The sequence below is a fragment of the Chinchilla lanigera genome, unplaced genomic scaffold, assembly GCF_000276665.1.
Source record: "Chinchilla lanigera isolate Chin_1 unplaced genomic scaffold, ChiLan1.0 scaffold00063, whole genome shotgun sequence".
Lineage (NCBI taxonomy): Eukaryota > Metazoa > Chordata > Mammalia > Rodentia > Chinchillidae > Chinchilla > Chinchilla lanigera.
This window is the reverse complement of record NW_004955464.1, coordinates 2,738,188-2,758,123: the sequence shown is the minus strand read 5'-3', so window position 1 is coordinate 2,758,123 and position 19,936 is coordinate 2,738,188. Positions and strand designations below refer to the sequence as shown.

Here is a 19,936-nt window from a genome sequence, read left to right as displayed (position 1 = left end):
AGAGACCGAGTCGTGTCCACGGTCACCACGTGGTATGCAGTGGTGTTGGGATCTGAGCCGAGGTCTGTCTGACTTCCGAGCTTGTGCCGTGGCCATTGCCCACACTGGGTGGAAGGGAACTGGTCCGGCCTCCACTCCAGCAATCCCTCCAGTCACCCTAAGGCCTCCCTCATCCCTGCGTACCAGATTGAGTCATGAGGGAGAGCATCACAGAGTTTTCGCCAGCTTAAATACACAGGATGTCATTCCAGACAAGGTCATTAACAATACTTCGCACTTGGCAAAAGTCCTAAAAAGAGGATGATATTAACCACGGTGAAATTCATCTCCATGACTGCCCCAGAGACCAGCAAAAATCAATGGCCTAGTAAAGCTGGATCTTTAACGAAAGGTCAAAGACTCTACTGGAAACCACAGGTGGATAAGGTTAAGTGGTTACTGGAGGCAGAGTGCTGTACACCCGCGGGGGGCCTCCGAATGGGCTCCCATCTACTAATTTGCACAGGTTTGACAAAACAATATTGTCTGTGATTTGGCTTCTCCCAACTATGTATTTGACAGCTCTGCGGGGTACCCTCTTCCTATTTCGACTTTAAAACGGTTGCATTGTGTTTTTGCAATGATCATCCCAACTCCAGGCCCCAGTAGAGACCAAGAGGGTAAGTAATACACACACCAGCTATTAAGAGTCACAATTATTTCCCTCTCTGAGATTTGAAAGCCTGTTAATGGAGAAGAGGATCACTTACAGAAAGAACTTAGTAAAAAAGTTATAACTACCAGATCTCTCATTTTTGTACCCAATTTTCATTATGGAGGTGGCAATATAATGAAGTAATCAGCTGGATAAATAGTGAGTTTGTAAATTACATTGGATGAGATGCATGTGGTTTATTAGTACCACACAATGCAAATCTAGAAGAAAGGCTGGCATGGAATTGCATCTTTAATTCTTGGGAGTAGCATGGGCCACATAAAGGATGAGTCAGAGGCGGGCCTCGGTAGATTATTATGAGAGCCTTTCACCATTTTAAGTGTATACAGAGACAAACCAGGACATTTGGAAAGTTTGACCAACTGGCTTGATTGCTGTTATTCAAAATCCTTTATATGTTTTTCATTATGCAAAATTAAGCACGCTTAGAGAAGTAAAAAATAAAATAACACATACCATATCCTCATGCCCCAGTGTCTGTTGTTAATCTTCAGGTCCACTCCAAATCTTTTTAATTAAAAACATCCCTATCTCTGTAGAGGACTGCTCTTGTGGGTTTTCCCCACAGCATGCATTTTATTCTGCAACTTGCTTCTGCCAATCAACACTGCATTTCTGAGGCCTCTTCATGTTGATACAGAAAGAGATCTACATCATTTTTAAAAATCTGGATGTTCTATTCCAAGACATGCATTGCATTTAATTGATTCTTCTTCCTTTTGAGGGACATTCACATTTCCCCGATGTTTTGTAATTACAAATAATGCTATAAAACATCCTGGGTAAGGCCTTGAACGTGTGCTGCTTCTACAGAAGGGCTGTCAGGGATGTGCCTTTTCTAGGGGTGCACGGGATGCTGTTGCCAGCAGGATGACTTATTTCTCTGGGTCCAGGTCTTCCCAGCACTTTCTAACAGGCATCTCTGACCAAAATAAAGATGGATTCATGGAGTACAGTGGGATGAGGTCAGCAGTAAATTTCAAGCCATCAGCTTATATAGACGGGGTGCATCAATATATTTTGGCTTTCCGTAGAAATGCCCTGACACAACAAGTTTCTTGTCACACACAATTTGTTAGGCAGCTGCATCCCTTTTGCAAACAGCAGCCTTCCTCGGTGTTAGAAGCTGGTAGCTTCTGGGTGGCAGGTTTTCGATTTCTCTTCTCTCTGTCATTTGCTACTGCAGACAAGAAATTTAAAGCAACCTCTCAAGACAACGGAGACAGAGGATCTGTGTGATGTCTGGATGCCAGGGACACTGGCCAAGAGAGGGGAGAAGGTGCAGACAGAACACAGGGACTCAGATTACCATTCCCCCATCCAAACAGAAATTGGATTTGAGCCTGGCTCCTGCTGTTTGTTAAGTGAGTTCTGTCTGAGCCTCAGTTTCCTTTGTTCGACTGTCAACACTAGCATCACCCTTGAATAGACATGGGGAGGAGCTAATGTGGGGGAGGGGCCCAGTGTGGTAATGGATCATAATCAATAGGTCTATCACAATGTGACTAAATAACAAAGTAAATGAAAATGAAAACAATTTCTTTAGCTAATGTGCAGGAGGTTTCAGCCTCTACTGCTCCCAGAACTACTCAACATTTTCTTCTGTTTCTGTCTGACCTGCAAAACCTCACTGTGTTCAGATTGCTACGGAGGAATCATGGGTGAAGTCACAATGTTAAATCTGGATTCAGAAAAGGGCTGGATGTATGCACTGCCCACAGTATGCGAGAGGCTGTCTGTGCTAGATGAGGCGATTTGCCCTAAGTATATGGAACTGCACTAACAGTCTCCCTTCCCACAGGAGCATTCAAAAGGAAGTGGGGGGCACCTGAGCGTGACTGCATCTTATGCACCAGGAGGGCCCCAAATGGCCAAGCCACCAGCATGCGTTTCTCTGGAGTCCAAGCTTGAGCCCCCACTAAGATATTTTCTTTAGCTTGTTTTGCACTTTATTGCTGGGGACTTAAAAATGATGAAATAAATCAGCTAGCATTGCCATGAACATTTGATGGTGGGGAGGGAGAAAGAGAGGGAAGAAGATGGAGGAGAAGGAAAGAAAGAAAAAAGAAAGAAAGAATGAGAGAGAAAGAAAGAAAGAGAGAGAAAGAAAGAAAGAAAGAAAGAAAGAAAGAAAGAAAGAAAGAAAGAAAGAAGAGGAAGAGGGCAAGAGGAAGGGGGAGGAAGAAAAGGAAGAGAAAAAGGAGGAAGAGGAGGAGTAAAAAGAAGAAAGGTAGAAAAAGGGAAGAGGAGGAGAAGGAGGAAGAAGAGGAGAAGGAGGAGGAGGAGGAGGAGGAGGAGGAGAGAGACCTGGAACCCAGACTGGGGCTGCTGAGCAGGGGCAGTGGGTCACTGACATATTGAAACCATTCATACGAATTGGCTCTTTTTTCTCCTACACAATATAACTTCTTTTGCATAAAGAGTCAGACGTAGGCTTTGTTTTGAGTACAGAACAAATACGCACATCTTCCAGCCTGACAAAGCACATATAAACATGACAGTTCCTTGGGGAATATTTGTTGAAGTCAGCCACTTGTTTCCACAATCATTTGAAGGGAGTTGCAAGAGACGTCCCTCGTCCCACAGGCAAGCCACACAAAGCATTATGTGGCTTTCTGTTCCCCGCCACATGATGGATCAGGGGTTCATTTATAACTAGCACTTACCTGGAGCTGGGTAAACTGAGGCAGCCCAGGGCAGGGCCAAGGAGAAACACCTCTGCCAGCACCCTCCAGCCCTCGCCCCTGTCTTCATTCTCTCAGTGTGAAAGGAGGCCCAGTGCCACGCCAGGGCCCCTCAGAAGCCTGCACAAGCAGTGTAGCTGTTGGCTTCTGTTCCCACAGAGCAAACAGCTCAGCGAAGAAAACAGGAGGCCACCAGTGCCTGGAATCCCTGCAAACTTCGCACAGACAGGAAAGGGAGCAGGGACTGTGACGCTGCCAGCCAGCAAAGGTGGTGGAAGACTCAGTCGCACGTTGGTTTGTGTTCTTGCAGACGAGGCTTAGGTTAGCAGCAGAGGGACCGGCAGTTGGCAAGGTGTGAAAAACATTGCTCTGCTTGTCCTTAGACTTGGAACTGCAGGCAGGATGTTTCCGTGCCTCAATCTCCTTACCCTCAACATGATGAAGATAAACAAGTTAGTGTAAGGGAAGAGCATAGCGCAGGTATATGTTGAGCACTCAGACAGGTGAGTTGTTCTTTCTCAGTATAATGCAGAGTTTGTAGTTAGAAAGGCCCAGATTTGAATCCCAGTTTTGCCTCTTCTCAGCTGTGTGATTTTCAGAAGGGCTCTAGAACCCATTTCCCTGAATTCAAATTCTACTTCAATTCACTAGCCATGTGGCCCCCGGTAAATCACTGACCCTCTCTGGGACTAAGATTTCTTATCTGTAAAGCAGGGATAGTAATAGTATCTACTTCACAGGGTTGCTGGAAAGGTTGCATAAGTCTAAACATTCAAAACACTCTGGATATACAGTGTGCTCTTGCTATAAGCAACTAATATTTTACCAACTGTCTCTGATCCTGTCTCTGCATACTGAAATTGGGAGGGCTGTGTCAACCCATCACTAAAGGGTTAGGAGAACCAGGTGAGATTCTGAACATGAAAACATTGCATAAATATGCACCATAAAAATACACACACAAAAATTTCATTACATTTAGGGAAACAGAGGCAGCTTCCCTGACCTGGATGGGAGGCAAAGTGGAAAGGATGACTGGTACAGGTAGAGGTGACATTCATGTCTAATATTAGCTGAAGACAGGAAAGAGCCACAGTGACAGCCATTCCAAGAAGAGCTCATTAAACACCTGTGCTGCCCGCCTGTCACTTCTCGCACACTCAAGGCCACAGCCAAGGCAGCCAACCCTCACGTCTCATGGTCAAGTTTGCTTGATTTGAGCCTGGGTGACGGTGCCCACCTCATCTGTTTACTGCCTTCCATATGTCACAGATTAGCCTGCTGTCCCTCACCAACAAACTGCCTTCAAGGAAAATATCACCAGAATGTGCCTTCGAGATGGCACAATCCATGCTGACTCCAGCAGCATCTGCTCACCTTGGAAAGGGCAGTCACTGAGTGAATCATGTGCTCGCCTCCAGATTTTGTACTTGGTGTTCCCTCTGCCTGGAAAATGTGCCACCTGGCTCAAGGTGACTAGTTTAGGTTGTATACACTAATGCCATTTGGGCAAGAAAGCCTTCCCAATTGACTTGGCTGGGGTTTTTTGTTTCCAGGCTCCAAAAGTTCTCCTGGAATTCTAACCTCATAGTGCTTCTGGTGCTTTCAGGTGCTGCTCATTCTGCTGCAGGGACACAAACACACGTACTTGTCACGGACAGATTTCAGCACTTTAGCTGTTCTTCGTAGCCATCATCTTGTCTACCTTGACAATAAACCTACAAAATAAGGATCAGTTTCCATGCCTTTGCACTATGGCTTCACAGCTGGTCAGTAGCAAATCTGTGGCTATTAACAAGTTTTTTTTCAAATTCTGAGGTTTCCCTCCGCTTCTAAAGCATGTCAGCACTGGTCGAGGTCTAGGAAAAGCCTCACACTTCACTACTCCTCTGGTCCAGCTGCTCTTACATACCCAGGTTTACGAACACATGAACAGTTTGCTGTCTTTCAACTTTGATAACTGATTTTCCAACCCCTGCTCAGTCAATGTCCCACATTTTTTGCTACAGTAGCATTCCATTCTGGATCCTATTTTTGTATTCATTAGTTTTGTTGCATAACAAAGAACCCCCAAACATAGTAGCTTGCAGCAGTCATCATTTATGAGCTCATAGTTCTTTGAGTCACTGGAGGTCTAGTTAAGCCAGGTGGTCCCGCTGGTCTCGCGTGGATGGCCTTACTCACCTGCTTGAGGGTTTCTTCTGTCATCTAGTCCATGCTGGCTGTTGACTGTGGCTTTTTTGTCTCTCTCTTTTTCCACGCTGGTGATTTGCAAGTAGAGATAACATCTTACAATGGAGGCAACCTACACTCAGAATCACCTAACAGAGAAGAGCCCTGCTGGCCCACAGAGGATATTGGGAGAATGAGGGTCAAAGGATTTACAATTTTATGTGTCTGCAACCACAACCACCATTAATATGCTGTAATGCCACTTCAGTATCTGGGGTATGTATATATGTGTGTGCACCTGCATTTTACTGAGGATAATGTCAATAGTCCATAGCTTTCCTGAAAAGCTCCTGATATTTAAAAGAAGTAAAAACAAAGCCAAACATTCCCTCGTGAAATGCAACTTTCTTTCCCAGTTCTGCTGCCCTGTTGAAGGGAATATGGAGCAGTCTGAAATGTCTGGGGAATCAGAAAGGCTTAGATTAGCATCTCACTTCTCCCATTTATTCCTTTCCATCCTGGACAAATCCCTTAAGCCCTCTAAGCAATAATTTCCTTGGTTTCAAATGCAGGCTTGTGGAGATAAAGCCTCACCAGTCATTTATTGAGTGTCTACTAGACGTCAGGTGTGGTGCTAGGTGACCAGGTATCAAGATGTAGATGTGGATGGTGGCCTGCTGAGGGACAAGGTGCCAGGTATAGGGACAGAGGGCTGCACAGTGACTTGGTGAAGTCTGGGCGCCCATCATGTCTGTGGTGGTCGTGGGGCAAATCTTCTCAGAAGAGAGCTGGCCGGCAGGGTTCAGGAGGACTAGCAAATGAAAGGGCCGCCATGAAGCACTTCCTAGACAACGGGCAGCGGAATCAAGATTGGGAGGTGAGAAATCACACTAGGCTTTAGGGGTGTGGCTTCCCCTCTTAGCAAGGGGAATAGCTGCATGTGGACCCCACGTCCTTTCCTTTTAGGTCCCACATTACCTAGCTCTCCTTGCAATTATATACAGCCCTGTGACCAAAGTCTGGTAGATGGAATATAAGAGGAAGTGACCATGTCATTTTATACCCGGCCCACAGAGCATCTTTCCAAGTGCAATTCTACAACTGCTCCTTTCCTGTCTGTCCTCATACTGCAGACCATGGACCCTGCTATCGAGGAGGGCACAGCCTACGGCAGCTGCGTTTCTACATTCTGCATGATCACCTGGAGCAGAATTGGCCTGCCCTCTGCTGGGAATAGATCCTGATATGAATATGGGGTCTATAGGCAGCTGTCCTGCTTGCCCCCCGCCAAAGAAGACAGATACTCTTCCTTAATTTTGGGCTGTCATTAATTTTCCTTATTTATCTAGTCAGATTAGAGCCATTTCCTTTCCTTGTTTGGGTCTTATTTTCAGAAGATCTTCTTAGACCATGCTATTGTGCTAAGCTCTTGAGATTTTAGCATTTTTCTCTGTGCCACTGAGCATGACTTAAATGAAAATGCGTTCTTTTTCATAATTTCATTCCCACCTCACAGCATGGTAGCCTTCATGGGAAAAGATTGGGGTTGGAAAATATAGATTCACGACGCAGTTCTGGCAGTGCCAGACAGAGTCACTGTGGATTCCCAGGCTTTGTCTGTCCTGTGTTGGCAGGTATAGGAGCTATGACTCTTCTAGCGTTGATATCTCTGCACACATTATGTGGCTGTGTGTGTCTGTGTGAGGTGCAATTTCCTTCTATTGTGTGCAGTCTGTAAAGTATGGGCACGTATTTGTCTCTGGCTGTAAGCAGAAGGCCTGGTGCTATGGTTTAGATGTGACTTGAGTGTGTCCCCTGAGATTCATGTCCTGAAAGCCTGGGCCCAGCATGCCGGTGGTGGGATGCTGGAATCTTTACAAGGGGGTGCCTAGGAGGAGGTTGTTAGGTCATGGAGCAGTCACCCTCTGGAGGGAGGAAGGCTGCTCTCAAGGAGTGGATTAGCGGTTGTGAGAGCAGCTGTTATAGAGTGAGATCACCCCGAACCACACTTGATCTTGATTGCAGATTCCACTTCCCCCTCCATGTCTCTGCCATACTGTGTCACAGTCTGGGGGTCTATTCCAGTGCCATGTTATTTGTATGCCCCAGCCACCAAAGTTGTTAAATAAGCCTCTCTATTTTATAAAGTACCCAGCCTCTGACATTTTGCTCTAGCAAGACAAAACAGACTAACAAAGAGACAGAGGGCACTCACTGTGTGAGACACAGAATTTAAGGGAAAAAAGGAAGCACACCAAGATCATGTGATCAGAACTGACAATTCTGCTGAGCACCATGACAGCCAGGCAGACACAAGAGGCCAACGCTGTGTTCCAAGGCTGACTAGAGCACCTAGGGCACAGCTGCCTTTGAAGCTTGGTCTCCACCATTTGCAACGGGCCTGTCAGTTATGACTGGATTTGACTTGGGACTTACGATGTGGGCTCTGGAGAAGACACCCTGCTTGGCTCTTGAGCACTAGCTAACTAGCGAGCCCTCACAGTGTACACGACAGTGATGAAAATCATGCTTCGGTGGAGCCCCTACGAAGGGAAACTTGGATGGATATTAACCATGAAGCATGGTCCTGAATGTTGATGGTTCCTGAAGCGGGGTGGTGCAGATGTCACCCGGTATTTCTTAGTGTCTATACACAAACACATGTCTGCACTATGTGGCCCAGCACCCATATTTTCTATTGAACACGTTTATGGTTCCCAGCACTCTTTGAGTGTTTTACTGACCTCATGATATCCATTCACATCACTGCCACTGACAATGAAGCATCTCAGGTTCAACTAAGAGCAACACATCTTTGTGAATCTTTTTATGTAAGTAAAACTGATTTGAGTTCTAAAGAATAAAATATGTAAGTACTCATTTTCTATTTCACATATTTCCAGGAAAGCTAGAAATGCGTGAGGAGGGAAAATGAGATTCTACCTGGCAGAGTGCCATGAAGCTAATTACCTTGGGGACCTCGCACCACTGGATGGATTAGGTAGTTGCATTGATTTTGTGGATTAACTGTGGCAAATGGTGAAATTTAAGCCACTTTGTTCATCTGTTCATTCACTCACTACAAGATCAAATTCAAACTTCTTAGCCCAGCAAATAAACAATTTCTCAATCTGCGTGTGTCTGCTCCTCTGAACTTCGTACCAGTCTGAACTTTCATCAAGTTGTTTATACATTCAAAAATACATCTTTCAAAGCCCATTATGCCCTGGACCAGACCCTCTGCTAAAAGGGAGGATGCAATAATATGTATTTTCCTTGGCTGCCTGCCTCAGAGAACTTCCAGTTTCATAGAGGAAATAAATTCAAGTGTACATATCTACAATTACAGCTTGGGTAGCAGTAAACAAAAACTCATATTTTTTCTGATTTCACTGATGTGGCAGCTGGGATAGGCAAACTTGGGATATTTCCTCTGTGCTTGTGAAGCCCCACACCAAGGAGTGAAACGGTTGAAGAGTCAACATTTTACATTGTGATGAAATTCCTAGTGCTATATACTACTACACAAGGATTCTATTATCTGTGATGTCATAAGAACTCACCCTAAAACTTAGAGGTTTAAAACATCGGCTATGTTACCCATAATCCCACAGGTCAAAGATCTAGGCCAGGCCCAGGAGGAATGGTCATCTCTGTTCTGTCGGATGTCTGTGGGAGCAGGATTATCCTAGGTGGTTTTTGACTATCTTATCTCCAAAGATGGGCAGCCCAGGGCTGGCTGTGGCCTCAGGTCTCCTAAGGGCCTTTTCCACTTTAAGGGCCACTGCATAAGGCCTTTCTATATGGTCTGTGCCAAGGGGAAGTAGACATAGATGGTAGCTCAGGGCTCCCAAACGCATAAAAGCAGAAGGTCCTGTATCCTCTTCTTGTTTCTATCACATTCCATTGGTTAAAGTAGGTCACAGGGCAAGTCCAGACTCACTGCAGGAGGAAACTGCATACAGGTGGTATGGCCCGTTGGGAACCATCTTTGAAGACCAGTTACCACATCCAGGAAGTGTCACTGCTTAGTGAGGGACTTTTTTTTAATGCAAGTCAATCAAAAGTGCTCCTTTCTTCCCAGGAGGCCTGAAGCACATTCATTTAGCCTTTGCTGATACAGAATATGGATTTCAGAGGTTGGCAGAGCTTTTTCACCAGACAGGCATGCCTGTCTGTAACTGTAACTCTGATCAGGACTCGAAGCTCATCCTGGACTTCGAGAAACAGCAGGTGCAAAGGTCAAGATATTTGATTAAAGGGTGCTGCATGGAAGTGATATAATCTAGAGATGGAGCATGAGAGAGGAGAGTATGACACTCATAAGAAGATTGATCAGCAGATTATACAAGCAATCCAAACAAGAAGCTAGTCCTACGTGAACAGAGGTTATTCCTTTGCTAAGGAAGACCTCAAATCTGCTGCCAGAACCTTAGTTTGGGGTTTGCATAGTTTTTTCCATATATGTCTGCTTAAATGTGTAGTCAATCAAATGTGAGACTAGCATTGTACACATTTGGAGAACAGACTTTGCAGTCCTGTGTCTGGTTATAAACTTGTCTCCATCACATAATGGGTATGTGGCCTCTTATCTAGGTACTTTTTGCTCAGAATTGTGAAAGTGCTTAACATAGTACCATCTATGGCAGGATTTCAGTAAGTGTTAACTCTTGATATCATTATTGATGAGGAGCTGGATAATTTAATAATTTCCAGTTTACACAGCTCTAACACAGCTTTCTGAACAAGTCAGACACACTCCTGCCTCTATTCATTGATGTGAAATTTTGTTGAGCAGAGTGAGCTAGGCCAGAACAGCAGCCCTCTTTTCAGAAGACGATGTCAGTATCCCCACCGAGGTGTAACCAGTATCCAAACTGGCAGCATTTGCTGGCAAGAAAAAGCCTGGCCATGTGACGTTATTGCCGGCACATGGTTGATGAACAGCAAAATTAAGGCCAAGGATGAAACTGAGGCATCCATGCCATATTGACCAACCATCCAATCCAAGTACTTTTATGGTTTGATTACAGATACAATATTTTAGGAGTTGTATGAATGTAAATACATTTTTGGTTTTTATTCAAAATGCTACTTTGCACATTTCTGTTTACCTGGATACCTTACTCAGCACTCTCTGGACCCATGCCAATGACCTGCACTGTCAGGGTATACAGTCACTCGGGGGCTCCCCTTGTCCCAGCCTTTGTCGCCAGTTTCCATATGGGGCCAGGGATAGCTGTTTTCTGTCTCCCTGAGGGGCAATATGATTGGTTAAATGTTTAGGCTCGGTAGGGTTATTGCACCTACTCAATTTGCTATTTAAGTGTAGCTTTCTTGTCTGGAAAATGAGGCCGATCATACCCACCTCACAGAGCTCCGTGAGGATTAAATAAGCTCACCTACATGAATTGTTTAGAACCATTCTAGGCACACAGTGAATACACTATTATAACTATTATTAGTCAGCTTCTCTAGCCAATATGGGTGGGGCAGAGAGGTGGCCCTTTCCAGATGAAGACTTCCTTCTGATCTTTAGAATGTGGTCCTAGATCTGAGATTCTTGAGTGAGGCACAATGAACTGGGAGAAGTGGTCCTGGGATTCACATGAGAGAAGGGGGTGCAGGCCCCCTTCCTACCAGCATATCATTTCTGTGCGTGCCCTTTTGAATCTGGTTCTTACCTGCACAGGAAGATGGCAATGCCTGTGAGATGGGGCACTTGGCATTTCAGATCCACGTGGCACAAGCTGAAGTGCTCAAGTGGACAAGCCAGCATCACCTGGGCTGCTTTAGAGACCAGAAAATAGATGGTGACTAGAGACCACCTGCTGTCTAGTTGGTGGCTCAAAGACCACCTACTCAAAGACCATCCGGCTCAAAGAACGAAGAGCTTGGCTGCAGCCTGGCTTCTGTTCAGGTGCTCGCAGAATGCATGTTTGGGCCTCTGAGAGCCCCTAGTCTCCTAGTCAGTGTCCTCTGGGGCTGGGAAAATAGGCCATGAGTGCATTCAGGGGCACTGAATCACCCATAAGTCTGTCTTTTTCCTCTGCACGGGCGGTTTGTCTGGTCTCCTTTCCCAGGCTCTTGGAATTAGCTCAGGTCTCTCCAGTCTGTTCCAGTGTCTGCTCAGATTCTCCATTCATTCTGTGCCCTTCTCCTCACACTCACCACCTGGGGCTTAGACCTCTGACTGGTCTTGGAGGGGCAGCTGCTCTCCCTGTATTCCCCATAGCCCTTGCTTCTGGTTTGGGGATTTGTACTTTTGAGAGGACAACAGACTGAGCTTGAGTCTTTGTTCTGTCATTTATTAGCATGCAACTCTGGGAAGATTGCTTTGCCTGTCTGATCCTCAGTGCCTTCAATATTCTATAAGGGGGACTGATGGAGTGTGGGGATTACAAAGATTAGGGACATTGTATGCAAGTTTCCTGTGCAGTGCTCGACACACGGTAGGTGCATGGAGGCTGCTTGGTGCTTTGTGACTGTTGTCATTATTGTCATTTACAATGCCCAGTGCACTTCCAGGATTGTGGAAAGAAGGTCACACAGATGCAGAATCTATCTAGGGTACCCTGGAACCCGACTTGAATCTGACATTCAGCCAAATTGAAGAATTTGAGCCTAAAATCCTGAGTGGTACACTCACCAGAACTCGGCCTTCCTCTGATCTCCAAGCATCCTTTTCCAGAAGGGTGGGAAGTATAAATCCTGGGCACGGAATTCACTGCTTTGTGTTCTCAGCCTTGGCCTTCAAATCACACAGGTGTCCATGAAGATAGCTGGCGTCCTCTAAATACTCAATAATTTCCAACGACAGTGATAATGACCATCCTAGCATAAGGATGGTAATAGCAGGCTGCAGAAGGCCCTCATATTGACCACAAATAGGTGTAATCACGCGCACTCCATGATGCCACCTCGCTGTCATTTTTTTGCAAACAGCTCTGACCCAAATGCAGAGACAGAAATTCTAAAGAACTTTCGGAAGTTGAAAAACACCCAGCTCCTACTTCCCTCCCCGAGCCACCTGAGTCCTCGGAATGGGAGTCTGTCTTTGCCAGAGGGAGCTGGCTGAGGAGAGCAGCACCAAGCCTCGGCTACCACTGCCTCGCCAGCCTTCTTGTCAATAGCGGGTGACATTTCCCTGAGTAATCGTTCCAGGCACCTTGGTATATTTCTTCATATCACCAGATAGATTACAGGGCCTCTATTGATTTTGTGGTTTCATGTGTGAAAGATCTAATCTTAATCCTCCATTGTTCATTTTCTTTAACCTTTTAATAACAAGATTGGGAGGCAACCCATCAGAATGGAAATTGTTTCGGAGGCATGTTGTCATAAATATACGCCACAGACTGTTTTATTTTATGGGGGCAGCCATATTTTTTGAAATAATAATAATGATAAAATTTGTATGGTGTATTACCATTTAAAAAGCACTTTCCCGCATCAACTCATTTAATCCTAATGGCAGTCCTGATAGGTGGGAGTTATTTTATTTACTTTGATTTATTTATTCTCTGAGTCTTTCCACAACTTGAATTATGATTATTATCTGCTGTGTCACAGATGAGGAACCTGCATTACCCGAGGTCACAAGCTCTTTGCATGTGGGGCTGGAGCTATGGAGGCAGGCTCTCCAGTCCTGACAAGGCCAGGCGTGGCCATCTAACCTTGGAAGCAAGAGGTGGACATTCCACCTTTTATGTCTTTATCTACAAAACATGGTTGAAGCTACCTTTCTGGGATTTAGGAAGGATTAATGATGATGTGTATAAACTACCTTCGTAGTACCTGGTACCCAAAGAACACGAAAGCTTTTGTAATTAAAATAATCATTATATTAATTTTTTAACAAAGGTATGATTTGACTGGAGGACTCTATGTCAAACTTTTGTATTCTCTGTGCTGAAGAGAAATTAGAATCTCACCCCCACCTCAATCTCTTTCGTCAGTTTGTAAAACCCCAGTGAAAGACAGAAAGTCAGTGGCTCTCTGGGTGAGCAGCTGGAGGTCTCTCCTAGGATGGGGGTGCAGTGCAAGGGTCACCTGTGTGTGGGCAGCCACACCTGGAGTCTTCTCGCCTAGAACAGTTCCAGCCAGTGGCCTGGACATCCGTGTGCAGAGTGTAGCAAGGGGCCTCAGAGGCCCTGTGTATCCCTGGGTCCTGCACTAAGGAGGATGTCCTCTCCATAGCTCAAAGCAGCCACACATGGAGAAGTGACAAGGATTATGGGCTGGAGCCAGAGAAACAGAGGGTCTGGGCCTTTATTCCCAGCCTTGCCACTTGTAGGCTCTCAGGTTTTCAGAAAGCCACTTCCTTCACACAAGCTTCAGCGTTCTCACTTTATTTTTACTTTTTTTTGGAAGTGTTGGAAGTGCTTAGATTTTCTTGTTTTATTTTATTGGTGCCTGTTTGCAGTACATGATGTTTTTATTCATCGCAGTCTCTAGATCCCTTTTTCCTCATTATTTTTATTATTTGTTTTTGGTTCATGCTTATGACATAAAGTCATTACATTCATTGTGGGTAGTTACTACATATGTATGACACTTCTTAAGTTTTTTATGTCTCCTTTCTTTGTTTCTACCCTCAATGTCCTTTAGTCCCCTTCCAATTTGCAAAATATCTGTTTTTCTGCTTCCTTTTTATTAATCTTTTATTTTGCTCTTTAGCTGTACTTTGGATTACTCAAATGAGAGAAACATATGGTCTTTAGGCTTTGTGCCTATTTTATTTCACTTAACATTATGCTTTCAAGGTGTATCCATTTTCCTACAAATATTTCAAATTTATACTTCTTTATTGCTGAGTAGTATTTTATTATGTAAAGATACCACATTTTCTTTATCCCTTCATTTGTTGATGGACATATCAGCTGCTTCCAAGACTTAACTATTATCAACTGTGCTGCTATAAACATAGGTATGCATGTACTACTGTTATATGATGTCTAATTTTTTCTGGAAGATATCTCTAAGGGAAATATCTAGGTCAAGTGGAATTTCTACTCTTAGTTTGGTGAGAAATATCCATACTGACTTACATAATAGTTATAGTACTTTATATTCTCCCCAACAATGAGCAATGGTTTCTTTTTCACTGAAGCCATCCTAACATTTGTTATTATTTGATTTCTTGATGACTGCCATCCTTTCTGGCATAAGATGAAATCCCAGTATTGTTTTAATTTGCATTTCTCTAATGGACAGAGGTGCTGAACATTTTTCATATGTTTATTGGCTAATTGTACTTCTTCTGAGAAATGTCTATTTATTTCACTTGCCCATTTTTTACTGGGTCTTTTATTTTGCAATGTCTTTTTTTTTTTTTTTTGTGATACCAGGGATCGAACTCATGATGTTACACTTGCCAGGCAGGTCCTTATGCCACTGAGCTATATCCCCAGCCCTATTTTGCAATGTCTAATTGTTTTTAGTCTTTTATATATTCTAGATATTAGTCCTTGTCTGAAGAATAGTAGACAATTTTTCCCATTCTGCAAGTTGTCTCTTCACTCTATTGTTTTTTGTGCAGAAGCTTTTTAACTTGATGCAATCCTATTTGTTGATTTTTGTTGTTATGTCTTATGCTATTGGAGTTCTGTTCAAAGTCCTTGCCAGTACCTATGACTTCTAGAGTTATAACTGTGTTATTTTCCATTAGGTTGTTTTTGTTTCAACATCTATATCTTTGATTCATTTTGATCTTAGTTTACTACAAGGTGAGAGATATGAGTCCAATCTTCAGTCTTCTGCTTATGGATAGCCTGTTTTCCAAGCCTCATTTGCTAAAGAGGTTATCTTTCCTCCAACCTATGCTTCTGGCCCTTTTGTCAAAGATAAAGTAGCTGAACGTGTTTAGGCTTGTTTCTGCATCCTCTATTCTATTCCATTGACCTCAGTGTCTGTTTTTGTGCCAATAACATGGCATCAAGCTTTGTTATATAACTTTGGGTCAGGTTATGGTGAAGCTTCCTTCTTTACTCTTGTTTCCCAAAATTGTTTTTATTACTCTAAGTCTCTTCTGGTCCCATATGAACTTTAGAATTGTTTTTCTCTACTTTTGTGAGGTTTGCTGTAGGTATTTTGATTGGGATTGTGTTAAGTCTATATAGTGTCAGTTTTAGAAGTATGGCCACTTTGACAATATTGGTTCTACCTATCCAGGAACAGGTGATATCTTTCCATTTTCTAATGTCCTCTTCAATCTCTTTTTTCACAGTATTGTAGTTTTCACTGTAGAGGTCTTTCACTTCCTTGGTTAGGTTAATTCCTATATATTTACTTTTTCTTAATGCTATTGTAAATGTTATTGTTTTTCCAATTTGTTTCTCAGTGAGTTCATTATTGGTGTATGAGAATGCTATTGATTTTTGTGTATTGCTTTTATATCCTGCCACATTGGTGAATTTGGTTATTCTAGAATTCTTTTGGTGGAAATTTTCAGGTCTTCCATGTAGGGAACATTTGCAGAATCATTTGCAAATGATTACAATTTAACTTCTTCCTTCTCTATATGTATCCATTTTATTTCTTTCTCTTGCCTGATTGATCTGGCTAATATTTTGAGGAACTATTTTGAACAGGAGTGGTGATAGTGTATATCTTTGTCTTGTTCTTGATTTTGGAAGAAAAATTATCAATTGAATATGGTGTTGGCCATTGGTTGGTCAAAAATGGCTCTTATCATATTGTGATAAGGTCCTAATACATCTATTTTCTTCAGGTTTTTAAAAATCCTAAATGGTTATTGAATTTTGTCAAAAGCTTTTTCTGCATCTATTGATATAACCATGTATTTTTTGTTCCTGCTTCTATCTATGTGGTGTGTTACATTTATTGATTTGCATATATTAAATTATCCATGCAATCCTGGAATGAAAACTACCTGGTCATGATGTATGATCCTTTTGATGATTTGCTGCATTCTGGTCGCCAATATTTTGAGGATTTTTGCATCTATAGTCACTAAAGACATTATTCTGTAGTTTTCTTTTTCACTTAGGTTTTTGTCTGGTTTTGGGATCAGAGTGATGTTGGAATCCTGAAATGAGTTTGGAAACACTTCTTCCTTTCCAATTTCATTGCAGAGTTTGAGAACAGTCTATCCCCGTGAAGTCGTGGTTCAGGATTCACAGCCCCAGTTGTTCATGAGTCTTTCCTTAGAACCTAACTAATAATTGTTTGCATAAAGCCCGGCATTTTTGCAGACATTCCTGCAATTTCATGGAAACTGAAAATGTCCTCCGCAATTTTTTTTGGTAGCCAATCCAAGAGCGTTATTCAGTTCTCCTTGCTGCTGATTGGTTGCTGCCCTGTAACCCATCTTGGCCAGATGCACCTGCATTCCCGCATCATAGCAGGTTGCTGTACCACTGTAGCTCTCTCTAGTGCTTTTAGTTTTGTTATTAAGGCCCTAAGATCCCTAAGATGGAAACAAAATGCCCTGCAACTTCTAAGGCTTTATTAGTACAGTATTTTATTAAATTAAATTATATAACTTCAAGAGATATAGCATATTTAAACTATAAAACTATAAAAATAGGCGTTTATAGACATTTTTCTGACCATTTCTGAAATTTGCGGTTTTTCACAATGTGCAGGTGCTCTAAGAATGTAACCCCCATAGATTTTGGGGGTTGACTGTAATCTAGAATTCAGCAATGAATCCAGCAGGTCCTGGGGTTTTCTTAGCTGATATCTTTTATTACTGCTTTGATTTCATTCCTTGATATTGGATTTCATGTCTATTTGGTTTGCTTTTGGTAATTTGTATGAACCTAGGAATCTGTTCATCTCTATAAGATTTTCCAATTTGTTGGAATACAATTTTTCAAAGTAATTACTATTTTCTGAGTTTTGGGAATGTTGACTGTGATTTTACCTTTTAAACTTTAACTGCATTGATGTGAATCTTTTCTCTGTTTATTTTGGGAAGTTTGTCTAAGGATTTACTTTTTTGTCTATTCTTTAAAAGAATCAGTTCTTTGATTTGTTTGTTCTTTGTATTTTTAAAACTTAATGTCATTGATTTCTACTTTGATTTTTATAATTTCCCCCCTTCAATTTGGTTTTGGTGTGGATTGTGGTTGCTTTCTAAGAATCTTGAGGTTCAACATTAGGTTATTTATCTGAGTTAACTTTGTTTTCCTACTGTGAGGATGGGATGCAATAAACTACACTCTTAGTGTTGCTTTCATTGTGTGTCATTGGTTCTGGCGTGTTGTACTGGCATTGTCTTCTGATTCTAGAAACTGTTTAAATTCTTACCTGATTTCTACTGTGACACTTAGGGTATATAGGAATGTGTTATTAAGCTTCCAAGTGTTTATAAATTTTCTGTGGTTTCTTCTCTCATTGATTTTTAGTTTCTATGCACCATTGTGTAATAGCAAACATGGAGAGATTTTGATTATTTTGTACTTATTTAACCAGGCTTTGTGAACTGAATATAGTCTGTTTTAGAGAGAGTTCCATGTACTGCTGAGAAGACTATTTATTCTGTTGTAGTAGCAGAGTAGAACACTCTGTAGATACTAAGGCCATTTGTTCAAACATGTGATTTAACTCTGATATTTCCTTGATTTTTTTAGTTTAGTTGCTCTCTTTATTTTTGCATTTGTGAAATTGAGGACACCTACTATGATTGTGTTGGTGTTTACTTGATCTTTTATGTATATTGAATGATCCTTGCATTCCCACGATGAATCCCACTTGGTTATGATGTATAATCTGTTGATGATTTGATGCATTCTGTTTGCTAGTATTTTATTAAGAATTTTTGCATCTATATTCATTAGGGAGACTGGCTTGTAGTTCTATTTTTTTGGTTGGGTCTTTCTCTGGTTTTTGTATCAGGGTACTACTTGCCTCCTGGAATTATTTAGGGAGAATTGCTGCCCTTTCAATTTCATTAAAGAGTTTGAGAAGAATTGGCATTAAATCTTCTCTAAAATTCTTGTACAATTCATCTGTGAATACATAAGCACCTGGGCTTTTTTTTTGTTGATAAATTTTTATTACATTTTCAATTTCATTGGCTGATATTGAGTTATCCAGGATCTTTACACCTTGTTCATTCAGCTTTGGTAATTCATATGTATCTAGGAATCTGTGCGTTTCCTCTGTGTTTTCCATCCTATGAGAGTAAAGACTTTCAAGGTAGGTACTGATGATCTTCTGAATTTTTACAGGAACTGTAGTGATTTCATCCTTTTTATTCCTTACTGCATGAATTTGAGTTTTTTCTTTCCTTCTTTGATAAGGTTGGCTAGGGGTTTGTGAATTTTATATATTCTTTCAAAGAACCAACTCTTTGATTCATTAATTCTTTGTATTGTTTTCTTGGTCTCCACTGTGTTAATTTCTGCTCTGATCTTCTTTGTGCTTTGGGCTCGACTTGCTCTTCTTTTTTTAGAAGCATGAAGTGCAGCATAAGGTTGTTTATTTGTGCTTGTTCTGTTTTCCAGATGTGGGAATTCACTACTATAAATTTCCTTCTGAGGAGTGCTTTCATTCATGTCCAATAGGTGCCTGTAAGTTGTATCTGCATTTTTGTTTGACTGTATATACTGTTTAATTTCTTCTTTAATTTCTTCTGTGACCCATTGGTTTTTCAGGAGGGTGTTATTTAATTTCCATGTATTTATGGAGTTTTTGCAATTTCTTTTCTCATTAATTTCCAACTTCATTGCACTATGGTCTGATAGTATGCATGAGATAATTTAAATTCCTTTGCATTTACTTAAGTGTGTTCTGTGTGCTAGTATATGGTCTATTTTAGAGAATGTCCATGTGCAGCTGAAAGAATATGTATTCTGATGTTGTTGGGTGGAACACTCTGTAAAGTTCTCCTAAGTCCATCTGTTCACAAGTTTGGTTGAGTTCTGTTATTTCTTTGCTGATTTTTTTTTTCAAGTTGTTCTAGCTCTTTGTGACTATCATAAAGTTCCCTGTTATGACTGTGTTATTGCTTATTTGATTTTTCATGTCTGTTAAAATTTGTCTGATATGGTTGGGTGCTCCTGTATTTGGTGCATAGATATTTATGATTGTTATCTCTTCCTCTTGCATTTTCTCCCTAATGAGTATGTAGTGACCTTCATTATCACTTTTGATCACTGACGTTCACATTGTTTGCAAACAAAATAGCTACCCCTGATTTATTCTGGGTTCCTGTTGTATGGAGTATTGTTTTCCATCCTTTGACCTTCAGTCTATACATTTCCTTTTGAATTAAATGTGTTTCGTATATACAGCATAGTGTTGGATTTTATTTGTTGATCCACTCTACCAGTCTGTTTCTTTTGATTGGTGAATTGAGACCATTTACATTGATGGTTATAACTGATATGTATTG

The 19,936-nt window shown here is 41.8% G+C and overlaps 1 protein-coding gene across 1 annotated transcript in view; it reads right to left on the bottom strand.

Moving 5' to 3' along the window:
* C8b (complement component 8, beta polypeptide) overlaps nt 1-3,469 on the bottom strand; it is a 41,769-nt gene extending 38,300 nt beyond the window's left edge. The window contains 2 exon segments of the mRNA XM_013521573.1: nt 3,382-3,451; nt 3,454-3,469. Coding sequence (XP_013377027.1) covers nt 3,382-3,451; nt 3,454-3,469 — 86 coding nt within the window.
* Nucleotides 3,470-19,936: the final 16,467 nt, after the last annotated feature.